Source organism: Heterocephalus glaber, unplaced genomic scaffold (assembly GCF_053883595.1).
Source record: "Heterocephalus glaber isolate CG9 unplaced genomic scaffold, H.glaber_assembly_v1.0 deba00001781, whole genome shotgun sequence".
Lineage (NCBI taxonomy): Eukaryota > Metazoa > Chordata > Mammalia > Rodentia > Bathyergidae > Heterocephalus > Heterocephalus glaber.
In genome coordinates, this window is record NW_028258467.1 from 7,959,396 (window position 1) to 7,982,213 (window position 22,818).

Here is a 22,818-nt window from a genome sequence, read left to right on the forward strand (position 1 = left end):
GAAATATATTTTATTTTCTTCATAGAGAATAACAGAACACACAGACTCACACACACACACTCACACACACACACACACACACACACACACACACCAAAAATGTAGAGATGTGTCTCTACCCTAAATCACGGGGGCAAAGCACAGAGAATTCACCCCCTGGTTAGGTGTAGTGAAGCCACCAGGACGGCAAACGAGGAGGTTTATTTTCTGGTGCAAACTGCAGGTCACATTGCCCTCAGAGCCCCGTAGCATTCTAAGTCCAGAGTCCTAATTCTCTAAAAAAGATCAGTAGCACTTTAACTTAGCTTTCCCTGCTCCCAAAACACTGTCAGTGTCTCCCATTTCCAAAGTAAGAAGACTTCTCATCCGTCAAGTCCTTTTCACTCCGAACCTTTTAATCAGCCTAAATGTAACAAAAAGTCAAATACTTAAAATCCACATTAAAGGAGGGAATGAGGGCCTTCTAAAGTGGGCCATGACACTGTCAATATCAGAAGATTGGTAATTTTTCCCACTTAATGATGATCCATGTGGTTTGTTTTAAATAGTGAAGTGGTTTGTACAAAGGGTAATTCCTGGCAAATGAAGCCATTGCTCAACGTGGACATCTTCAGATCGAAAGCAATTGAGCCAAAACCTGCATATCAACCCTTTCTGTCTTTAATTAAAAAGTGGTTCTCACTGCAGAGTCACCAGAAAGGGGAGTGGCTCACATGCAGACCAGGGTTGAGTGGGGATCAGCTCTGAGCACCAGCCGTGGTTATGAATTTGGGAAGCATTAGGTAGGGCCATAACAATCACAGCCAGGCAAGGAAGTTCAGCCCTCCTTGCAGTTACTTACCTGGTGTTACTCAGTCTAATGATTTACAGCAGGACAAATGGCATTTTATCACATTCTTTCTTCTTGGCTTAATCCTGTGTTGATTTATTAGATAGCGCTGTGGATCGGGGGTATTCAATAGTGTCAATAACGCAGAAAAGAATTAGGATCGATTATCTTCATGTCTGAATTGTTTAAAGGAATTTAAGTGGCTGACGTGTGCACATTTCCGGGCCCAAGTGTCTGTCTCGTAGAAAATATGTCCCTCTGTCTTTCTGCAGAGAATTCATAGCATGAGTTGGTTAATTAGCCAAACTTTCTTGTTTCTCTGATCTTTTCTAAATGAGAAGGGAAGGCAGGGGTGGCTAGGCCGTAACCAGCTGCATGGGACTCACATTGTAGTGGGCAGGACCTGTCCTGTGTCCCCACTGCAGGAACCTGTGGAGAGGCTGAGATCTCAGACATCTCTGCCTCCTGTTGACAGTGGGGTGACTCGGGTTGCCTCTGCATTAAAGCTGCGTGATTCAGTGTTCATTGGTGAGAACCACAAGCTTCAGTGCATCTGCAGACCGGCTTCCTGCCTGCTATTCTGTGACTGTCCATGTCTGAACGTGCAATCGGCCACTCTGCCTTTACCCGAGTGGAGAAAGCCCATGTCATTAGCGCTCATGCGCCATCTGTTTTCCTTACAGTTGGCCCTTGAGTAATCGTCCAGTCGTTGATAGACTGAGGGTAGACAATCTTTTTTAGAGTTTCCTGATTCATTTAACCAGTCTCTGTGCCCCAAGATGAAACATAATGCTTGTTTATTCATATTGGCTGCGTAAAAACAGTGTCATTTGTCAGGCAAATCATCATCTCCTGGCAGGGAAAGAAATTGCAGCATTGTAAAACAAAATCAGGTTGGTGCCTCTGTGCCTGGGGGTGGGGTATTGGTGAGGAGCAGGAGGTGTCATCCCCAGAAGGAGGCAGGGCTGACAGGCGTGGGTGTAATTGTTCCATCTGCAGGGACCTTTGTAATGGACAGGGAGAAGTGTCCCAGTGTGCTGTTTAATTCAATTAAGAAAAGCAAAGAAAGTTCCATTCATCAGTAAAGTTTCCTATTTCCGGTGCTGCCAGAGAGAACTTCACAGCGCTGGGTGTTGGCCCACGCTGTCTTCAGAAAGTGGCTTACCTCATCTAGCCCTAATTGAAAGGGGCAGTGTCAGACAGGGTCAGCTCTCAGGCACAATAGCTCAAAAGGGGCCTGGTCCTTCCACCACCACCACGCTCTGTGCAAACCCACTGGGGAAATGAGCAATGGCCCTGCAGGCTGCCCTTTTGTGGAGAGAAACTGTTAGGGAGAGGGCTTTCCAAAGAATCCCAAACTTCAGCAGCTTTAGTATGCCGTAGTGGTTAGGAAAGTGTTTCTCTGGTTGCAACGCCCTGGCTCCTGAGAGGATGTGGGGAATGGGCATTCTGCTGCTATTTCTGATTTTCCTAATGCACTGCATCCCTGATTGACTGGTCCTGACTGAGAAAGAGCAAAAGAAGACTCCTGTCCATTGTGTGGAGTCCCCGTTCTAATTCCTCTCTTGCTAATTGATGTGTTTTACATTTGTGAAGTACTTGCTTTGCTTTGTCCATCCTGCTAGACTGCAAGCAACAGGGTGGTAGAATTTTGCCCATTTCTTTCTTACTCCACCAAAAATGCTAAGGACAAAGTTATCTGGATATAGATAGTTATAGATAGTAGTTGTTCAATTAAAAAACAATGAATGAATGAATGAATACACTTGGAAGGTCGACAACCTTAAGCAAGGCGAGTCAGTGCCTGCACCCATTTTTAACCTATGTATCATTACTATTTGCTCATTTATTGGTTATATGATTTGTTGCCAGACATTGTGACTAGACCAGAAGGTATGTTAGGAAAGGTCCCTGCTGCTACCGGGCTGATTCCCTCTAAATAGAGTGGGCTTTCTCGTGTGTCCCAAGGCTATTTTGAAATGAAGGGAGAGGCAAAAATAAAGGGCTGAGATGAATTTCCCCTGAAAAAATAAGAGAAAACCATTCCAAAGTTGCTGAGAGGCTCATGGGACATTTGGAATCAGGCTTGAGGACAGAAAGTGGAGAGAAGATTTTGATCAAAACTAAAGGACACCATTCATCACAGGGAACCACAGGTCCTGCTGGCATCTTTGTCACAGCCTAACAAAGGTGCTTAACAAAGGGCAGATTGAGCTGGGAGCAGTGGCACAGGCCTATAATCACAGCATTCTGGGAGGCTGAGGCAGGAGAATTGCACCTTTGAATCCAGCCTGGGTAACTTAGCACTAAATGGGAGGCTGGGGATGCATCTCAGTGTGAAAAGCCTGTGTTGGATGCTCAGTACCCCCCCAAAATGGGCCACATTAGGGTGGAAATAATTAATGTGGCCTAGTGTTTCTCTACCTTCAGGCATTTAAACATCCCCTTCCTCATTTTTGCCAACCTACTCACTACCATAATTATCTCCTTAATAATTTTAAATTAATTTTTATTTAACCTACAAGCAGATGTTCCCAAACCACCCCCCGCCAAAAAGTCTCTGAAATCCAGATCTCAGCAGCGATATAATTTTTCTAACGTACCCGAAAATAAACATGTATTCATTCCTGTCTCTTCATTCATTCAGTGTCTGTCGAACTCCTGTGAGGAGCCAGCCTCCCTCATAGGCTCTCCAGGTAAGCAAAGCCAAGGCCCTTGTCTTCACAGTTGGCCCCTCGTTTTGAGCAGCTCTGTGCTATGTCCTGAAATGTCAGTGTAGAGCCACACTTTGGAGAACACCCGCTTGGTCCGTTGGCTTTCCTTGGAATCCTCTGCCACTGCCACGTCTAGCCTGGAATTGCTCCTTCCTTCCCAACCCAGTTTCAGAGAGCAAGACTGTCGTTAACTTGTTACGTTTTTTGTGTCACTCTCCTCCCCTCTGCCAGGGGAGCACCCAGAGCACACAGAGAAGGGAGGAAAACACCTTCTATTTAATGCCTCCTGCTGGGGCAGGGGCCTTTGAGCTGTGGCCTTAACTCATCCTAGCTCTGGCTGGGGACTGCTCTTGCCCTGTTTGATCCCATTCTTTGTATTATGTTTCTACACACACAGAACAAAAACTAGGAAATGGAGCCTGTGAAAAGCATGCAGAAGGGTAGTGTGTTCCCAGGAACGTAATGACTGGTTTTTTTTTTCCTCCTTTTGCAGCAATGGAACAAAGTATATAGGCAGCTATAGATTTTAAGGGCTTCAGATTTCTCAAGATTGATGAGGAAATGCACAAAAGGTTTTCCTCTTAATGAGCTTTTATCGTGTTTGGTGTTTGCCCAGAAATCACCTCAAGAACTAGATTCCCCTTATGAAAAATCAAAGCTTATGTCCATGGTCTTCCCTTCAGGTCTGATTTCATTGCTCTGCTGGTGTCCAGGCCTGGTCTGAGGCTGGTTCTTACTGCAGGGTGAAACCTAAGAGATGACCTCATTCAAAATAGCAGTGGGAAAGAGTTGAATCTGGAACAGAAGGGACAGTGAGGCCTCCAGATTGCGTACCTATATGTCTATCTGAAGTGTCTTTCAGAAGTCAGGTGAGAAACCAGGTCTCCTTAGGAGTACTGGGTCCCCCAAGGCATGCCTTTAAAAAAGCAGGTGTTGGCAGGACGGGTGGCACATGCCTGTAATCCCAGCACTTTGGGAGACTGAGGCAGGAAGACTGCAAATATAAGCCCTGCCTGGCAATTTACTGAGTGACAAAAAGGGCTGGGTATGTAGCTCAGTGTCAAGGCCCTAGGTTCAATCTCCAGAACCCCCCAAATATAAAAAAGGGTTGGTGTTTCTGGACTTGCTTATAGAACAGAAGTCATGAGCTGAAGGCTTGATCCTGTCTCTGTCACTCATGAGCTGAGCCAGCTGATTTGGTTTGGGGCCTTGACTGCTTCTGCAAAAAGGGGAGAAGAGTAAAGATTTCATAATATTCCTTATGAGATTTAAGTATGATCCAGCTCAGGGATGAGGTGCAGTGAACAGTCCATAGATGTCTGTAAAAGAAACCAACAAGTGAAGGCAAAGCAAGATCTGCTTGTGGAAGCTGGATGCAAACCTGTGTTTTCTGTGTCTCCCGAGTCAACATGATGCCATGCAGCCACAGCCTTCCAAGGGCTCTCAGGTCCTCTGTCCTCTTGCCTGCTTGGTCCTGTCCTCTCCTTCTGCCTGTGTGCTGTCATTCCTGCTGGTGGTGCTGGATGGCAATATGTCTGCACAGCTCAATTAATGCTCTGTGGCAGGAGGAGGGAAAATAAAAATCATCTTGCTCTTGTCAGTAGCAAAGTTATTTACTTTCAAAAGCTGACAGAATCGCACTGTAGGGGCTTCATTTATTTCTATTCAGAATGTCATTATTTTGTGGTGCTGGGAACTTGGGCACATGTTGACATGGATTCCCATAAGTGTTCATGTGGCGAGTGCCTGCCAAGCTGTGGACCTGTCACCCCACAGAGTCCAGTGGGCCCTCCCGAGCCTGGGGGACCTGAGTGCCTGGTCTGGTGCCTGGCCGGATGCTCCAGCTTCAGAATGGACTGCTGAAGCTGACAGGTGCATCTTCACATTCTGTGATCTGTCCTAGGAGAGGGAGAACCTTCCCTGCTGCCTTCTCATTTGTTCTCTTTATTTTGAAGCAAAAGAATGAGGTGTGAGGCTCCTAGTTCCACATCACGCCTCATCTGGGTCACTCCTGGAATTTCTGGAAGCACAAATGTACCTCCTGGAAAGGGCTTTGGTTCGGATCTATCCATTGTCTGCACTTAAAATTGCTGACAGGCTCTCTCATCCAAATAATCTGTATAACGTGATGCAATTTTTTTTCTTTCTTCTTTCTTTTCTCCCCTCTAAGGGTTTGCAGAGAGCAGTTAAGACAGAAAGGAGTTGAGTGGAGAAATTCCTTTCCTCCTGATGCAACAACAAATGCTTCCACTGGGGGTCTCCATCCAGAACATGTGACTCAGAATTCTTGAGCACATTTTTTCATTCTTTCTTTTCTTTTTCCTTTCAGGTTCCTTTTTGGTTCCATTCAAAAAAAATGCAGCTCTTTCTGTAAATGGCAGGAGATACCATAAGACTGTTCAGACACCCAGGGAATCCTGCTGTCCTCAATATGATGATAATAAAATAATTATAATAATGAAATAATCAATAACTTTTATGGAGCACTATGTGACAAGCACACTACTAAGCATTTTTACATGGATTACCATGTTTAATCCTGCACAAAAGGTCTCCAGGGACTTGGCATGGATGGCTTCAGGTTTTGATGTAGCATTCTAAGCTTAGGTGGGAAAAATGATGTTTACGAGCAAACAAAGTCTTTCCACTGGTAACCACTGTCCTCTGGGCCTTCCCTCTTCTGGTGGTGCATGATTCTGATAGGTTTTGATCCAAGAGCTTCTCTCTGCTAGGCTATTCCTTCATGAAAACAGTGCACTTAATGGAGTGGTCATTCCCTTTTGTTTTATAAGATAAACTTGTTAAGAAGGGAAAGAGCTTAGGAGATCATCTTGCTTTCTAGCTATTTTATTTTTGAGTCATTATGATTATTGTGAATGAATTAGGACACAAGGCTTTGGACTTGAGTGGCAGGAGGGAGAAGGAAAGTCTCTAGGTCGGTAGGACATGACAGCACAGAATGATGGAGAGCAATTCTCCACAGCCAGTTCCAACCCCAAATCCCCACTGAGCTCCTGCACAACCCAGGAAATGCAGTCAGTGCCTGGCACCACATCAGTGATTTATACTCCACACTGGAGCTTTGGTTCCCTCACCAGGCCTGGTCCTGTTCATGAGGGCATTTCAGGGAGCAGAGCCTGGCTTGCCAGGCTGATCAGGTCCGAGCAGAGCCAGTTGCTTCATAAATCAGGAGAATTTGGTGTTCCTCTACCTTCCTGAGCTCAGAGGTTATGTGCATGGGGCTTGTGTGTGCGTGCGTGCGTGCGTGTGTGTGTGTGTGTGTGTGTGTGATCAGATTCACTCAAGCTCTTCTCATTGCCTTTCCCTAAAGGATGAATGAAGGCGGAACCCTGGCTTTCTGTGGTGCTTCCAGCCAGATTGATTGGTTTCCTGGTGGAATCCCAGCCCTATTTGTTTCCCAGTTGGTGTTTATGCTTTATGACCTTGTCTGGGAAAATGAGCAGACACTGTTTTATTACCATACAGCCATGCAGACCCCAGTAGAATCCTCCTTTTCCTCCACCTTATCAGAAAGAACAGACAGGGAAAGAGGTGAGTTCACTGTGAGCTGAATCACTCTCCTCCTTCCCAAGTCTCCACCAGCTTCCTGCTCGCTTTGAACAATGGGATTTTTTGAGACATAAAAACTACTACTTACATCAGTTATTCACCAAAATAAACTCTGTTTTGAAAATGTGTGAGGAGGTTATTTTCTGGATTTAGCACTCTGGACCTAGTAAACTTTCTTCTCTTCAATAAGCCATAGAAAGCTCTGATTTTAACCTCAGGTTTTTGCAGTTTTGTTTTTTCTTTATGATCACAAAAAAAGAAAAATCACGTAGTTTATTTGGAGTTCTCAGTCCCTCTTTCAAGATATCTGCAGAGAAAACTCTGGTTTTGTGCTTGTTTTTGTTGTTGCTTTTATTTTGGATTGTCTTGCTTTCTCTTAATTATATCATGTGTTTCGTTTTGTGTGTGGTTGTATATTTTTTCTTTTTTTGTTTATAGAACTGAGAACTGAAAACTAACAGAAGACTGAGTAGGAGTTTGAAGGGGAAAACAAGAATATTTAGAAAATTAGAATGATACTTTAAATATTCTACCCAAAGGATGATTTTTGAATAAGATTAAATCTTGATTTTAGGAAATATTCTTACTTTAAAAATATGTAAAGCTCTTAGGAAACAAACACATCAATTTAGCAAAATTTCTAAATGAAGGAACAAATGCAAAGACAAATGAAAAAGAAAAAAACAGGACTTAAATTTCATTTATAAATATCAAAGTTTTGGGTAAATGGCCCTTCTTAACACTTACTCCTATGAAAAGAATTTTAAAATAGGTTTTTTTAAACCAGCCAGTGTACCAGTAATGACACTGAAATAAATGTACAGTGGGAACGACTGCCTTTTATAGTGTTGTCTTGAAAAGAGGACAGAATGTGTGTATGTACATAAGTAAATAAAGCATGCTACAAAGATTTCTCATCATGCGAAATATGATACAGCATTTTGGATGAAAAAAGCAGGTGTCTGGCCACTGCTGTTTACATTTATATTATACTGATTTTTGTGTTTGCGTTTGTCCTTTATTGTATGAATCCGTGAGTGTCTCATTGTCTTTAATTATGTCTACGAGGCACAAGACAGCAGTCAACATCTGCTCTATTGTTTACTTGGTTTACATATAGCTTTGATGGGATATTAAACAATCTATTTTTCAAACCCCAAACAGAGAAACCAGCCGAACCCGTATTATGGCATTTTGTAAAGATCCATTATGCAATTAGCACTTGGGATTTCTGCAAAGCTGGTGATTCACCCAAATAAACATCCCTTTATTCTGATAGCTCTTCTTGGCTTAGTGAAAAATATCATTTTCTAAAAAATAAAATAAAATAATAACATTTTCTTCTGAATCATATAGGCTGCCAATTAGATGATGTGTTAATATGAGGGACAGATCTTTCATTTTTGTGTATGAGAAAAAGAGCAACTTTCTAAAATAATGGTGTCCTTTAATTCAAGCCAGTAATTACTTTATTACATAAGACAACTATCTGCTTCTACACAAGGCAGGCTTTTGAGCATTTACTGGAGGGGAGAAATGCTGTTTTTATCCATTTGTATACTGTTCCTAACACCACATGATCTACTTCTGAAAGACTTATCCAGCCATCTATCGCAAAGCATGTGACACCCATAACGATTAAGTCACTTTAAACTTTCCCCTTTTGCTTAAGTAATGGTTAATAATTAATTCACTCACTCATTCATTCAACACATTTACTTAGCCCCCGCCGTCTCAGAAATTGGGTTAGTCATGAAGCTTACACAGACCAGAAATCCTCCTCCCCCTCCACAGGGCTTTGGGGGGAGGCAGGCAGTAGGGAGGGAATTGATCACCACCTAATTATGGGATAAACGCTCTGAAGAAAAAGGAGAAGAGATGGGTCCATGGGAAGGAGCAGGAGCTGGATTCAGGGGCAAAGAGATTCTCATTGCGGAAGTGACCTTCGGCTGAGGTGAACTAGGCAGAGGGCAAAAAGCAAAGGTTGCGGTGTGGGACACTGTCCCTCCTGAGGCAGAGTGCATGTGTCATGGCCATATTCTCAGGGCCCAGCTGAGGAGGAGGGAGGCAGAGCATGGCTAGGACCACACAGGATTGGAAGCTTTGACAGGGCTTGCATTGCATTCCAACAGCAATAAAAAACACTATGGGGTTTTAAGAAAAAGACAAATAGGAGCATATTTCACCTTTTTAAAGACCTTTTTGAGAAGAGATTAGAGAGGGCTATGATTGAAAGTAAGAGGTGAGGACACAGGTTGAAGGCCACTGCAATGGGCTGAAAGTTTCTGTCAGCACGACAGTTTGGGAAAACAATCCTGATTGTCATACCCAAAGGGGTTGCCCAGCCAAAGGAGAAGAAATGCCATGCTGAGAGGCAGACCTTGGAGGATTTCAAGAGAGATAGTTGGAAGCCTGGGCCTGACTTACACAACACTTTATCTGGGAGAGCTGCAGGCCCTGTGCAGTGTGTTGCAGGCCAAAGCTCCTTAGGTGTCACGTGGCTGCGGGTCAGAAGTGCAGTGATGTGTTCATCATTCACTAGCAGGGTCACTAACCCCAAATGGTACCCTTGTGCACAGGAGCCTTGCTCACATCTTAGTAATAGTGGACAGTGCCTGTACCCTCTACCTGTGGCCACGGAAGCACGGGAGTTAAATGCTTTCACACCGGTATCTGACAGATCTGCTTTATGAATCTTGCAGCCCCCTGACTAGCTGTGTTGATGTGTCTATCACTTTTGAAAACCTTAGTTTCCGAATCTGTGAAATAGTATTAGTAGTGCTGTGTTGGTAGGAGTATGGCATGAGCTAGTTTGTAGAGCTCCCGGCATGGTAACTGGCCAGTGGAAAGAGCTTTGCTGAAGTCTTGATGCTGGTGGTGTGGTCCAGGTGAAGGTCGGGGTGGGAATCACAGTGCTGATGGAGAGGCAGGTAGGAGCTGAAAGGGAGGTGTTAGTGGCAGTGGTGTGGTAATTATGATGTTTGGGGATGACAGTGGCACTGATTAGAATATATCATGTTAAACCAGTTTTATACACGAATCCCTAGATTTAGATTTGGTTCAAGGATGCTACTTACTGTATTCTGTGCGCCCTCGAGCAAATTGCTTATTATTTCTTTTCTGTGATTTTCTCATCTTTAAAATGAGAGTGATTGTATTATTGCCAGTCATTATGAGGATGAGATGAGTTCACAGTCGTAAAAAAATATTTAGAACAGCATTTGCTGGTATAAACAAAGTCCAGAACAAACACGGACAGTGGTAAATAAAGCGTTGGCACAGGGTGCAACATTTTTAAAAAAGAAAGTTACCTCGTGGTTTCTGGTCAGCTTCTTTTTTCTTGATTTTGCTTTTCATAGCAGGCAGGAAAGGCCACCTTCCCCTTCCCTGCACTGCCAGGCCCACCCCATCTCTCCATGTGTTCTCTGTAGAACAGGTGTATGGTAGCCAGCGTTCTGGCAGAGTGCAACATGAAAAAGACTCCTAGTAATTATAAAAATAACACTGAAGGCTGCTTAGCGAGGTAGGCAGATGAATACACCACTAGCTAGAATGATAAATAGCGCCAGCAAATGTTGGGTCCCAGTGGGAGTATGGAGGCATATGGGGATCAGCCGCACTAAAAGTTGGGCATCACTGGTAAGTTTTAGGCAGTTAAGGCAGGCTACTCTAGCGCCAAGGTTTTTTTTCTTTTCTTTTTCATCTTAATTTTAAATCCTTTAGTTCCCTTTTGTCCCTTTGTTCTATTTTAGTTCTAAAAGGAGCATTCATCTTTGAGTCCAGCCACGGAAGTGAGGTCTGTATGGTAATCCTAAAACAAATGGCCACTCTGGAATCTGTGAATTTTCACCTTGAGCTCTATGCAGTATTGTTGGGGGAAAGGAAAAGGAACACAGGAAACATTTTATGGAATGCCAACATATTGAGTTCAGACCTGTGGTAGCTGGATATGTGAAGAAATCAGTACCTAATCAGCCTGAAACATTTGAAAGCAGTGTAGATGGGACAAACAGTCTTCTCTGCCACAGATTATTTAGAAAGATGTGGGATGCAGTGGGTTGATCACAGGTCAGTGTTTTCATGTCTGGGTATGAATATGGTCTGAGTTCGTACTGACTGTTTAGCAGGGTTCAGCTGCAGTGGGGCTTCTCTGGAAGGATATTTTGGAATCCTTGCTCACCACCCACAAAGATTTTTCCAGGGACTCAGAAGAGCTTTCAGCACAGAGGCGAGTTTTGCAGTGTGGGCACCTGAGTGTTGGTGCCAGCTTCTTAGTATATTTCCAGGATTCTTACTTAGCAAATACATCACCATCCTTAGTACTGCATGGCATATGGAGGAAAAGAAACAGGATTCAGAACCACACAGGGATAGCTTTGGCTAGTAGACCTACCACTCGGGTCCCTATGAGTTAGGTGAACTCTCAAGCCCCAACATCCTTATCTGTAGAATGGAGCAGCTATGGCTACCACTGCCATGGAATTAAAAGATGAAATGCATTAGTGCCTGGATGGTGCTGCGAATTCTGCATGGTACATGGCAAGTTCTATAAAAGTGTATGCTAAAAAAAATAAAAAGGAAAACTCTGACTTTCCTCTCTGTGTGTGTGTGTGTGTGTGTGTGTGTGTGAATGCATGTGCTATTTTTACAACCATTTTTGTATTAGTGCAGAATCTATTAGTTGCAGGGAATGGAACTGAAACTCAAACTCTCTTGAGCAAGAGTGGGGATTTATTGATTCATGGATGTAGGATAGTTGGTGCAGCCCATGGAGACTAATCATTTAAATGGCTGGCATTCTAGCTGAGAAGTGAATAGATGTGGTTGTACTGAGATGTAAACACAACAAATAGGAATCAAACACTTAAGAATGGACTCAAGCCTGGGAATGTTAAGCACATTGTTATATTATTTACAGTATTCCCACAATAACCCTTTGAGGGGAGTATTATTGCCCTCAGTTTACAAGAGAATTAATTGAGGTTCAGAGAGTTTAAGTAACTTGCCCAGGGCAATATAGTTAGACATTGCTAGAGCCTGAACTTGATTCCACACTTGAAATGGCTTAAATCCCTTGGCTCTTGAACAATATCATGTGTTGTTATTATGATAAAATTATTTACTTTTATTAGTAGATTAGAGACCATTATTGATATATTAATATCAAAGAGCTTCAAATGTGTGTGTGTATATATATATATATATATATATATATATATATATATATATATATGTGCATTTTTAGGTGCCCTTTCTGGAGAGGCTAAGTAGCAGGAATTATGAATCTGACTGAAAAAACAGATTCAACATTCACAGGCTATGTGATCTTGGGGAAGTTATATAAGCTCTCTGTGCTTCATTTTCCCTATCATTTATATGGAGATAATAACAGGACTTAACTTATGAACTATGAAGATTAAATGAGTTAATATCCAAAGAAGTTAGAAGATTTTTTGGCAAATAATATATGGTATTTATGATTCGTTTTAAAATGTTTAAAAATAGATTGTAATACAAGAGTTGTAAAGGAAATGAGATCACACGGGGTGGTTCCATTTTTGATGTCCTCAGAGTGTCCCAGAAGGACACTGCTAATCTGGGAAGCTGCTGGAAACCCCACCTGTCAGAAGCCCTCTGTTGCCACCAGCTGCCTGGGCATGACATCGTGGAGAAACCATCTTGCAGTAGTCAGCTCTTTGACAGTCACTCCCATGAGAGGCTCAGCTGCAGAAGCTGGTACAGTGTGGCCCTAGGTTCCTCACAGCTCTGTCTTGTCTGTGACATAGTCTGTAGTCTCTGAGGACAAAGGTCTATTTTTCACCTCCCATTCTCTCTGAGCACTGTTGGGTGGCATCCCTATGATGCCTGGTACCTACTCATTGGCTGGATGAGTCTGAGGCTGGAGGGGAAATCTCTTCCAGCAGGGAGAAGCTGTATCCTGTTCTAGGATGATTGTTTGCTATTGGACAAAGGAACTAAAGTTATGTTTGGGGATTTATTGGACACTGACTTGATTTATAAAGTAGAGCACTGGTACCTCTCCAACTTGTTTGACCTTCTTTTCACCTCAAAAACCTGACCTCTGCCAAGCTGTGGAGAGCATCATTTGAGTGACAGATATACATCCTCATAGTCACAGGGCAAGAGTCACACCGACCTTGTTTCATGTGAGAATAGCCATCTGACCTTCCAGTATGAGCCTGACTCAAAGGATTTTTTACTTTATTCCTGCCTGTCCTTTATAAAAAATATAGTATGTATGTGTTGCATATGTCAAAATCTGATAGCCATTCAGTGACCCCTCCAGTATCTACAGATGAATCTTTGAGGAGCCACCAGCCCCCTTCAGTGATAGGTAAAATTTTGTGAGTAAAGTGCAGCTTTCTAGGATAAGGGCAAATTTATCAAAGAGATTCAAAATTAAGAATCAAGAACCACTGCTTCTGCCCCAGAAACAGCATTAATAAGGGAAAAGTTAGGGAGAGTCCAGCCTGAAGGTAGATATAATGTTTCAGTATCACAAAGAAAAGGCAAAAGTATGCTCTCCTAGCTACTCCTGATGTCCCTTCTATTTCTCCTCCCATGACACTCTTTCCTGATGTTCATATGGGGTCACCTGATGTTTCCAGGTACCTTAGATTTTCTCCTGTTGAGCAGCACTCTCCCCTTTTCCTGAACACACAGCAGGAGTGGCGTAGCTCACTCTTCTCGAGGTCTTGAAGTCTTCCACTTACTGTACTGCCTCACTTGTTCGTAGTCTTTTGTTCCTAAAGGCCATCAGAGTAGCTATGATTGGGTGAGGAGCTGAGGGAAAAGGAGCTTAAGAGGCCACTCAGCTTGAGTTTGGTGCCAGTGAGTGCACCTGGCACATGTGGGTGCCACATGCCAGAAAAGGCCTTTCCTTGGCAGCTGACAAGAGGGAGCTGCCATGTACCTGGGTTCAAGGTCTAGCAGGCATGGATGGTCTGGCTTGGAGGGCCACGGCCCATCCTCTTGGCCCTTGCTGCCTAGGTTTGCTCTTGGAAAGGCCATACCTTTTACAGTATCTGCTTCCTAGGAATGGGGAGAATCTATTGCAATAACAGATGTGGTAAGGATAGTGCCATGGCTGGTGCATAGTAAACATTTAATAAATGGCAGTGGCAATGACCGTGATAATGATGATGAAGATAAAGTAGGAGGAAGAAATAAAAAGTAAATAATCTCAGGCAAAACCTAACATATAATTAATTTTTAATGGAAAAGGAGTGCAGTAGATAGCAACATTGATGGGTGGATAGATGGCTGGCTGGATGTGTGTGTGTGTGTGTGTGTGTGTGTACATGCACGCACTTCTGTGGATAGATGTGTGAATGGATGGATGGATAGATGCATGGATAGATGGTGGGCAAATGGCAAATGTGGATGGATGAATGGACAGATAGATAGTTAGATGAATGGAGGATGAACAGATGATTAGAGAGTTCAGTGAATGGGTGTCTGGATGTAAGGATGGATACATGGATCTCATCTCAGTCATCAAATCAGTTTGAAAAGTCTGCATCAAACAAAGCCAAGCAGTTTTTCCTCTTTACTTCTCAGGTTCTTTTGTATGCTAACAGTTATCAAGAGTCTCCAAGAGGGACAAAGTGCAAACTAAATCTCTCCGACTTATCTGACCATAGGATCCATTCATAGTGCAGCATATAATGAGGCATCTGTCCTGGGGAGTATGCTTTGGGAGGTGCCAGTCCCCTGTCTCAGTTCTAAGCAGAAAGCGATGCCCACAGAGCTCAAGCAGTTCAGCCCATTCAGGAGCTGCATGGGGCTTAGCCAAAAGGCTCCGTCCCAGAGCAGGAGTCTTGTGCTATTTGGAGTGTTCTCTGTGCTTGGCTCCTGCAGGCAGCTGCAGAACAGAAAGCAGGAGATGTAGGGAGGGCACAAAGGAACTTCTAGGGAGCAGCTGATTATTCATCCCCCATTCTGAGAGTCCTCAGGGAGTATCTGTTTGCCTCAAGCAAGGTCAACTAATTCTCAAACCAGTTGCCATTCATCCCCAGACAGGTCAGAGGTTGGGTCCTGAAGCATTGTTGATCTCAGCAGAGATGATGTGCAGGGTTGATATTCTTAGATTTGCTCATTCAGCCAGTCAGTCTGGCTTTCAGAGGAGAATCAGGTCAAGAAGCGCTTAATGAACCAAGAGAAGCCTGGTGCTGCCTGTACCATCAGGGGTTCGAATTTTAATGATAATCAGCAGCCTCCTCACTTGCCAGACCTACTGCAGTTTTTGTTGAGCATCTTCATAAACATTTTGGGAGGTGGGGTAGCGCTACTGGGTGGGGTGATACAGTGTCCCAGATCCTTGGAGTTACGGCTGATCCAAACGCCTTCATATAAACTTGAGTTTCTAATAATTTGATTTCAGAACAATACTTTTTCTTCACAGAAGCCATGCACATGTCCTCAGTGATTTTCACTTTGGAGCCGCTCTCATGGGTTGCATTTTGGAAGCACTATTTGATGCAACCGATTAGAGGTTGAGAAGAATTTGATATTCCTGGCTTGATGTTCCAAACCAGTTGCTACTCATGCTTCTGTCACTTCGACCAATACAGCACCCATTTGCTGAGCCTCTGCTACCAGCCAGTCTCCACCTGACCATTTTGGTATATTGTTATTTAAATCTCTATACCACTCCATGAGTTATAATTACTAATCATGTTCTTATTTCCAAAACCTGAAGCCTTGGGTGAAATTGAACTTGTAGTAAGGGCAGAGTGTGCGCACTTAACTACTGTGCCATGGAGCTTCCAACCAGGGGACCAGATGTGGCACAGAAGGGATCTGGGCAGTCAAAGTAGTCATGCAACAAGAATAGCTAATGGTGCCACACACCCAACCTTCTTGTAAGCCCTGGTCATGCACCAGTTAGCTTCTCTATCTTAACTGAAGAGGCACACAAGAAAGGTTAGGGTTGTGGCTTCTAATCCCGGGTGAGACTCTTCTGGCTGGGTTGGGTCCGCTGAGGATCCCAGTAGGGTTGACAATAATGGAGGCACAAGGGAGCTGTCTGAGGGTCCAGTGTATCTTCCCACAGACTATGAAAGCTTTTGGTATGGAAATTGCCCCTCTTGACCATCAAGGTGATATTGATGTGATTCAGGTGCTATATTGATAGCCCTCTTCCAACCTGCCACCCCTTTTCTGGGAACTCACCTGTCTATTCATGCCACTCAGGTACATCACATGGCACCTGTTTTTTTTAAATTAATTTTATTGGTACATTTCTGACATACCATAATGATCACATTCATCATAGGAAATTTGTACCTATATGTAATGTATCTTAATTCTTTTTTCCTATTCCCTTCCCTTTTATCCTTCTTCCCCTCCACATTTACAAAACTGGTTCTTTTGTTTTCTTTCCATTCCTCTTTCCATTTTTTATCCACATTCCCCTCCTTCCCTTCTTCTCCCTCCCCTCTGAGGCCCATGCTAGGTTCAGCTCTCCCTGGCTGCCTTCTGTCCTACACTAGGTGGAGTGTGAGCGCAGGCCTGGTGGTGAGTGGCATTCATCAACTTGGTTCAAGCTGCTTCCTCAGTGTGGTCATTCTTGGTAATTTTTCGGGCATTGGAGGAAGCAGAGGGAACAGCTTCTTAGTAACTAACAAGGCACACTTTGTTGTTTAACCCTGGCCAAATCATGTGCAACTTTTCTGAGCTTCTGTTGCCTCCCACCTATGAAAGGTAATTCTCAAGGACATATTAAGCATTAAGTCTATGCCAGGTTCTGAAAAAAGGCAGAAAAACTGAGTGCTTGAGAGGGAGTTGGGAGAGATAAAATTAAAGCTTCCTTGGATACAAATACCAGCCAGGTTGATCAAACTGGAACAAATCACCACGGCTAACATTTTAGGACCTTTTCTAAGTGGGTCCTGAGTACTGGAGGAAGTAGAGGGATTGCCTGCTGACTGTTCCAGTGGGCAGACATGTGGGGATGAGCAGAATAAGCTGTGCAACAGTGGGATGTTGGTAGGGCACTGAGGAAATGCAGCTGACAGAGGAGCAGAGATTAGAAAATAGTCTCGCAGAGGTACATTAGAGGTATCCCAAGGAAGGAAATAACAATAAACTAACACCTTTGGAATACCTTCCAAGTGCCAAAGGACATACATGCAACATGTCATGTCACTGCTACAGTACACCTGTGAGAAGGGACAGTTGTTGATCCATTTTAGCCCTGTAGAGACAAGGGCTCCAGCTGAGCATGACATCTTAGACCGTCCTTGGAAGCGGGGGCAAGGCCCAGATCCAAACCCAGCTTCCCCACTTTTGAAATGCATGCCTTTCTACTGTGTCATGCTGCCCTCAGTCACTTGAGATCACTGTGGAGACACAAGTTGTTCTCAGTTATTCGGTTACCCCTTGCAGCCTCTTGACACACTTTACCGGTTGATCATGTCTGAAAAATCTGGAAGAATTTCATTTTCCTTGTTATTCTTTTAGCTATGGAGTGCAGAAGAAAACATGTCATTCTTCTTCATTAAAGCCAGTTTGCCTTCTTGAAGGTGTCATCCCGTGTAAAAGTTGAAGATGCACTGTTATCCAGCTGAGAATTAAACAGAAAGCTAAAAGGACACCCTGACAGAGGGTCTGGTGCAGTTAGTCCTGCCTGAGACTTTGCGGACCATATGACCTGTGACTTAGGCCAGCAAGGTTGAACTGAGGAAAGCAGAAAGGGAAGAAGGAGCATTTTTACATAGCAAGCAAATTTGAACAGAAACTTGAATTAACGGAAGTGTTTGGCACAGGCAACTTAGTAGTGTGGGTTGAACAAAAAAGTATTTGTAGAATGAAGGACAGTGTGCATGGGAGGGTGAATCTGCCGGAGTACAGGTAAAGAATATTGTGAAAGGCCTCAGATATTGCAGGAAGTTGTCTGTTTCCCACTTTGCCTGAAAAGAGGGCAATGTGAGTCAGTAAGTGATCTACAAATCTCTGTGCTGAGATAAACATAAATAAATGAAAGAAATGCAATTAATATCTAATATTTTTAACACCGAGCTCAGGAAGTGGCTCTGTTCTAAGACTTTTGTTTTGTTTTCACGGTCAACCCATGGCAGTGATACTCAGTGTTTCTCAGGAAGCAGGCAAAGGGTGTGGACATGGTCACATGAGAGTCCATGACCTGTGGAGGTGTTGGCAAGAGGAGATGTGGCCTGGCCCACCTCGATCTTCTGGTCTCTCAAGACACACTATCAATCTAAATTTCAATTGAAATGCTCTTATCGGAAAGTAGCAAGTCATTTTCACGCTGTGCAGATAAGCCCTCCTGGTCCCCTCCACGGTCTGCATCTGGTCCTTGGGCTGAAGTTGGCCCTGCTGGCTGACAGAAGCAGTAGTGGGCATCATCTTCCCTGCATACCCGTTCTCTCCCGTGCTTCAGCTGACACTTTGATTCCTGTCTTCTTTTGGACTCTTACATAGATGCTTAAACTTTGGACAGCTATCATTCACAAGGGGGGTTAGTGTGCAGCTCCTAAGATGTGGGGAAAGCACTCACTGTAAAGGAGTGTGTCGATGTGGAAGGTAGAGAAAGGTGGGGAAATTTTCTAGGGGTGTGATAGGCTTGAACTATGATCATAGTCTGGAAAAAACATCAAAGCCACAGTTCTTGATGGAAATCCCTGACCCAGGGAAGCTGGCACAGAACTGGCACCAAAGGAGCCACAGCAAAGATAAGAAGTGAGCAAGGAAGCAGAAGAGAACAAAAAAAAGGTCCCTGTGTGTTTGGCATGCATTGAAATCTGGCTTCTTGGGTAAAAGATGTGTTCTAGATTAGGGGTCAGCAAAGCACAAGTGGCAAGTGGTCACCACAATCTGGTTACTTCCCATTTCTGTGCCACCCTTGACCTAAGAATTATTTTTATACTTTTAAGTGATTGAAATAAATTAGAAGAAAAATAATACTCCACCTCCTGTAAAAATACTAGGAAATGTAAGTTTTGGTGTTCATTAATAAACTATTATTGAAATATGGCCATAATCCCTCATTTACATCTTGTCGATGGGTGTTTTTCCAAGCTACAATAACAGAGCATTGAATAGTGGCCACTGAGAGTATAAAATCTGCAACATCAAAACTATGTGTTGTTTAAATATTTACAAAATAAAGGTTACTATCCTCCGTCCATGGTGGCCAGACTAGTTAACCCTGCATGGTCCAACTTTTGGCTTCAATATGCTGGGGAAGTCACCTGTGTTTCGTATAAGTATGAGAATTGCCTGTCCTCTCTGTTCTCCTTATTGTTTCATTCCACATTTTTATTATTTTAAGCCACTGCAGATACCACAAGCTGAATGTCACATGCTGGGAGGCTAAGCACTTACCCCGAGCCATGTGCACCGGCTGCTGGGGAGTAGAGATGCTCATAGGTTCAAGCCAAGCCTGGGCGATTTATTTACTTAGTGAGACCCGGTGTCATAATTTTTTAAAAATACAATAAAAATGAGTTTGGGATGTAGCTCAGTGTGAAGGACCTGGGTGGAATCCCCAGTACCACAAATAAAAATGGATAAATAGCCCTAGCTTACTGTGCTCCAGGTCTTACTTTCCTAATCACTCTCTCTCCCCGATTCCAAAGGGAAATCGACTACAAAACATACCCGTCTCATAGCGATGCTTCTGTCCTTGCTGCTAAGTTCTCAGAAAGGTGGTGTTGAAAGTCACAGTCGAAAGCTAAAGTTAGAAACGGTATCGGCTGTTGGGTAAGAGGGTCAGTCCACAGCTGTTATGGGAGATTTCTGAATTGTACAGCGTGGTCACTCCGATGCATGAGAATCAATTACAGAGAAACCTTGTCAAGCTGGCCAAAATTCAGCCTTAAATAATTGAATTCTCCGCCAAACCCTGTCCACTGTCGTTATCTAGAAATGTAATTATGCAGCTAAATCAAGCAACTAAAATTAGTGTAGTGTAAAAACACCTTGGCTATCTAAAAGTGGAGGAATTGACATTTGGATTTAGAAAAAGCCAATCGTTGAGTATGCTTGGCGGGTCTGATGCTCTCCCAGTTTTGACAAGATCTATATCATGGGTTGTATTCTGAGAGGGAGGAGGAAGGTGACAAGCGGATGTTGGGTTTCAAGGTGATTCTCAGTGGACCTTGTGTAGGGGGTGTTATTTATATGACCTCACTTCATCTGAATTTCATACTGTGCTCAAAGTTGTAGAGCTCTAAATGCAACCACATGCTTCCTGGAATGAAGATTCGGGTACTTTGATGTCATCTGAGCCTGCAGTATCAGTCAAAGATGTGTCTACCCAACCACGAGGAGAAGAATAGGGTTTACACAATGAGAATTGCTTATAGCCCCACTCCTGTAACCCACTGTGATGTGATGACAAGGACTTTATGTATTCATTGTATAAACTTACGAAGTATAGACTGTTCCTGTCTGTTTTTCCGAATGAGGAAACAAGTTCAGAGAGGTGAGGAAACTTGTTTGAGATCACACAGCTGGTAAACGGGATCCCTCCATAGTCAGCATAATTCCAATTCAAATCATCCCCATAGGAATTTATTGGCCACCATATAACACATCCCAAACAATCACTTGAGCATTTTCAGTCATCAGAAAGATGTGAAATATTTGCTTGACCATATTTCTCATCCATAGTTATAGTACACATTACATGCATCTTTGATCTCTGAGAACGCGGAGACATCTGTTATTAATATATTGCATATTAATCTCTCCTAGTTGAAAGTTCAAAATAAAGAACGTCTTTACAGTTACACACACACAGAAGCATGTGTAATGCTATTACAGAATGGAATGCAGTAATGGGCATAGTGTCACGGTTAGGAACTGGGCTGGGAATGTGCTAGGGTCTCAGCAGTGCCTTCTGCAAGCTGCAAGATCAGGAGCAAATCTGCATCCCTACCTTGATCCCAGTTTTCCTTTTGTTGCTAGACCCAGGAGCAATACCCACTTCAGAGAGTTGTGAGAGCAAAGTAACATAACACGGGTAACTCATTTGTTCACTCTCTCCTCATAGCAAATATTGGCTGGTAGTAGAACTGTATTATTTACAAATTGCTCCTTTAAAATTGAAACTAGAACTAGGGGAGAAAGAGAGAGGGAGAGAAAGCAGACTGAATACCTTCTTAGTTTAGTTTTGATCCACACCCAGGGCTGCACATGTTAACCTACTTAGTTTGAGTTTTATACAACAGCTGATAATCATGCAAGTTTCTATTTCCCAGTTACTCTACAAAAATCCCTGGTGCACCCTATCTCTGGCCTTTTGGACAAATCCGTCAAGGCAACTCCATTATCTTAGAGCCTGGGCCCTTCTGTCCCTCAGTGACTCTCTCTCTCTCTCTCTCTCTCTCTCTCTCTCTCTCTCTCAGAACTAAATTAATGAAGAGTATTTGGTTAGTCATGTTAGGCAAGCTGCTCCCAAAATAGCACCTTCCATTTTGGTAGCTTCAGCTTTGCAGCTGCTGCGTCTCTTCGTTGTCTGGGAAGAAAACTTTCATATTCAGAGTTGCTGATGCGGATTTTCTTTCTTTTCCCTCTCGGCGTTGATGGGCTCTTGGCTCCTGACAGAAGTGATTTGGCTCTCGGCTTTGTAGTTCGGAAGAAGTTGGGTCTATAGATTTTCCCCTAAGTCTCCATTGATGTGTTGAGCCTCGGAGGGAATCGAACCTCCACTTAAAGCATGCTGGCGTCCCAAGGAGTCCTCCTGCAGTCCTATGGCGTGCCTATGATTGTTCCAGCAGCCCCTTTCTTCCCTGGGCTGATTCAGGTAATTCAAGGCCTTTGCCAGCGAGCAACTTAACTCCAGAGCGCACAGAGTAATAATTGGAATTTTTATGGTTGAGAAAGCAAACACTTTTAATACAGGAAAAAGCCCTCATGTAGTCAGTGAGAAGACAGTAGGAAATCAAAAAGATGGATCACCCTAATCTGGCTATTGACATCTCTCATGGCTGAATAAATGGTGTACTTGAGCTATATTTGCTTGTATTGATCTAGCTTCTGCTTAACATTCATGCCTTTCCTTCAGGAGGTTGACCATGGGGCAAAAGATTTGCTCTCCTTCCTGGCTTTCTGAGGGACTCGATTTCCCAGCGCAGATCATGAGGCAAAGTAACTTAGCACGAGATGACGCAGTTAGGAGCTTTAACCCAGGAAACAAAAGCAGCAGGAAATATGTGGTAATTCATAGGACACCCCCACATGGGTTATGTTTTCAGAGAAGGCTCCTCGTACCAGAATCTCAATGGGGGCCCTGAGGCAGGAAGGAATGCTCTATGGAAGGTTAATTTATGAAGTTCGGGGATTGTTCTAGGAGCCCCAGACTGGCTGTTTACATTTTGATGACAGTATGAAAATGGAGGGCTGAGATGAGTGTTTGATTTGCTTTTAATGCTCTTCATTCTAAGCAGAGAGGTTTACTCACCAATGAGAAATGTGGACTTTTTTCCTCCCTTAGTATAAGTTGGCCCCGCTGTCATAGATATAGTCTTATTTAGTACAGTCTGAATCTACAGAATGCTAACATTTCCTAGTGATGGAACCTAGTCATTATAGGAAACCAGGAGGCATTTGGCTGTTGTACTGTCCCTTTGTAATAGATTCTGGATCTCCCTTCTATGGAAAGGGAAAATTATTTACCATGGCCTTTCACTTTGATGCATGGGCACCCTGCCCCCA

The 22,818-nt window shown here is 43.4% G+C and overlaps 1 protein-coding gene across 45 annotated transcripts in view; it reads left to right on the top strand.

The window, feature by feature from the left end:
• The window catches only part of Rbfox1 (RNA binding fox-1 homolog 1), a 1,452,839-nt gene that overhangs the window by 1,112,082 nt on the left and 317,939 nt on the right, over positions 1 to 22,818 (top strand). For 2 of the 45 annotated variants that reach the window (XM_087202741.1, XM_004864857.4), the window contains exon 1: positions 21,561 to 21,907. The exons of 36 other annotated variants lie outside the window; for them this stretch is intronic. In XM_087202741.1, coding sequence (XP_087058867.1) covers positions 21,821 to 21,907 — 87 coding nt within the window. In that variant the 5' untranslated portion in view covers positions 21,561 to 21,820. Of the gene's footprint in view, positions 1 to 21,547; positions 21,908 to 22,818 lie in introns of those variants that run through there. 7 more of the 45 variants (XM_087202733.1, XM_087202749.1, XM_013065593.3 and 4 more) reach the window with 7 other exon arrangements.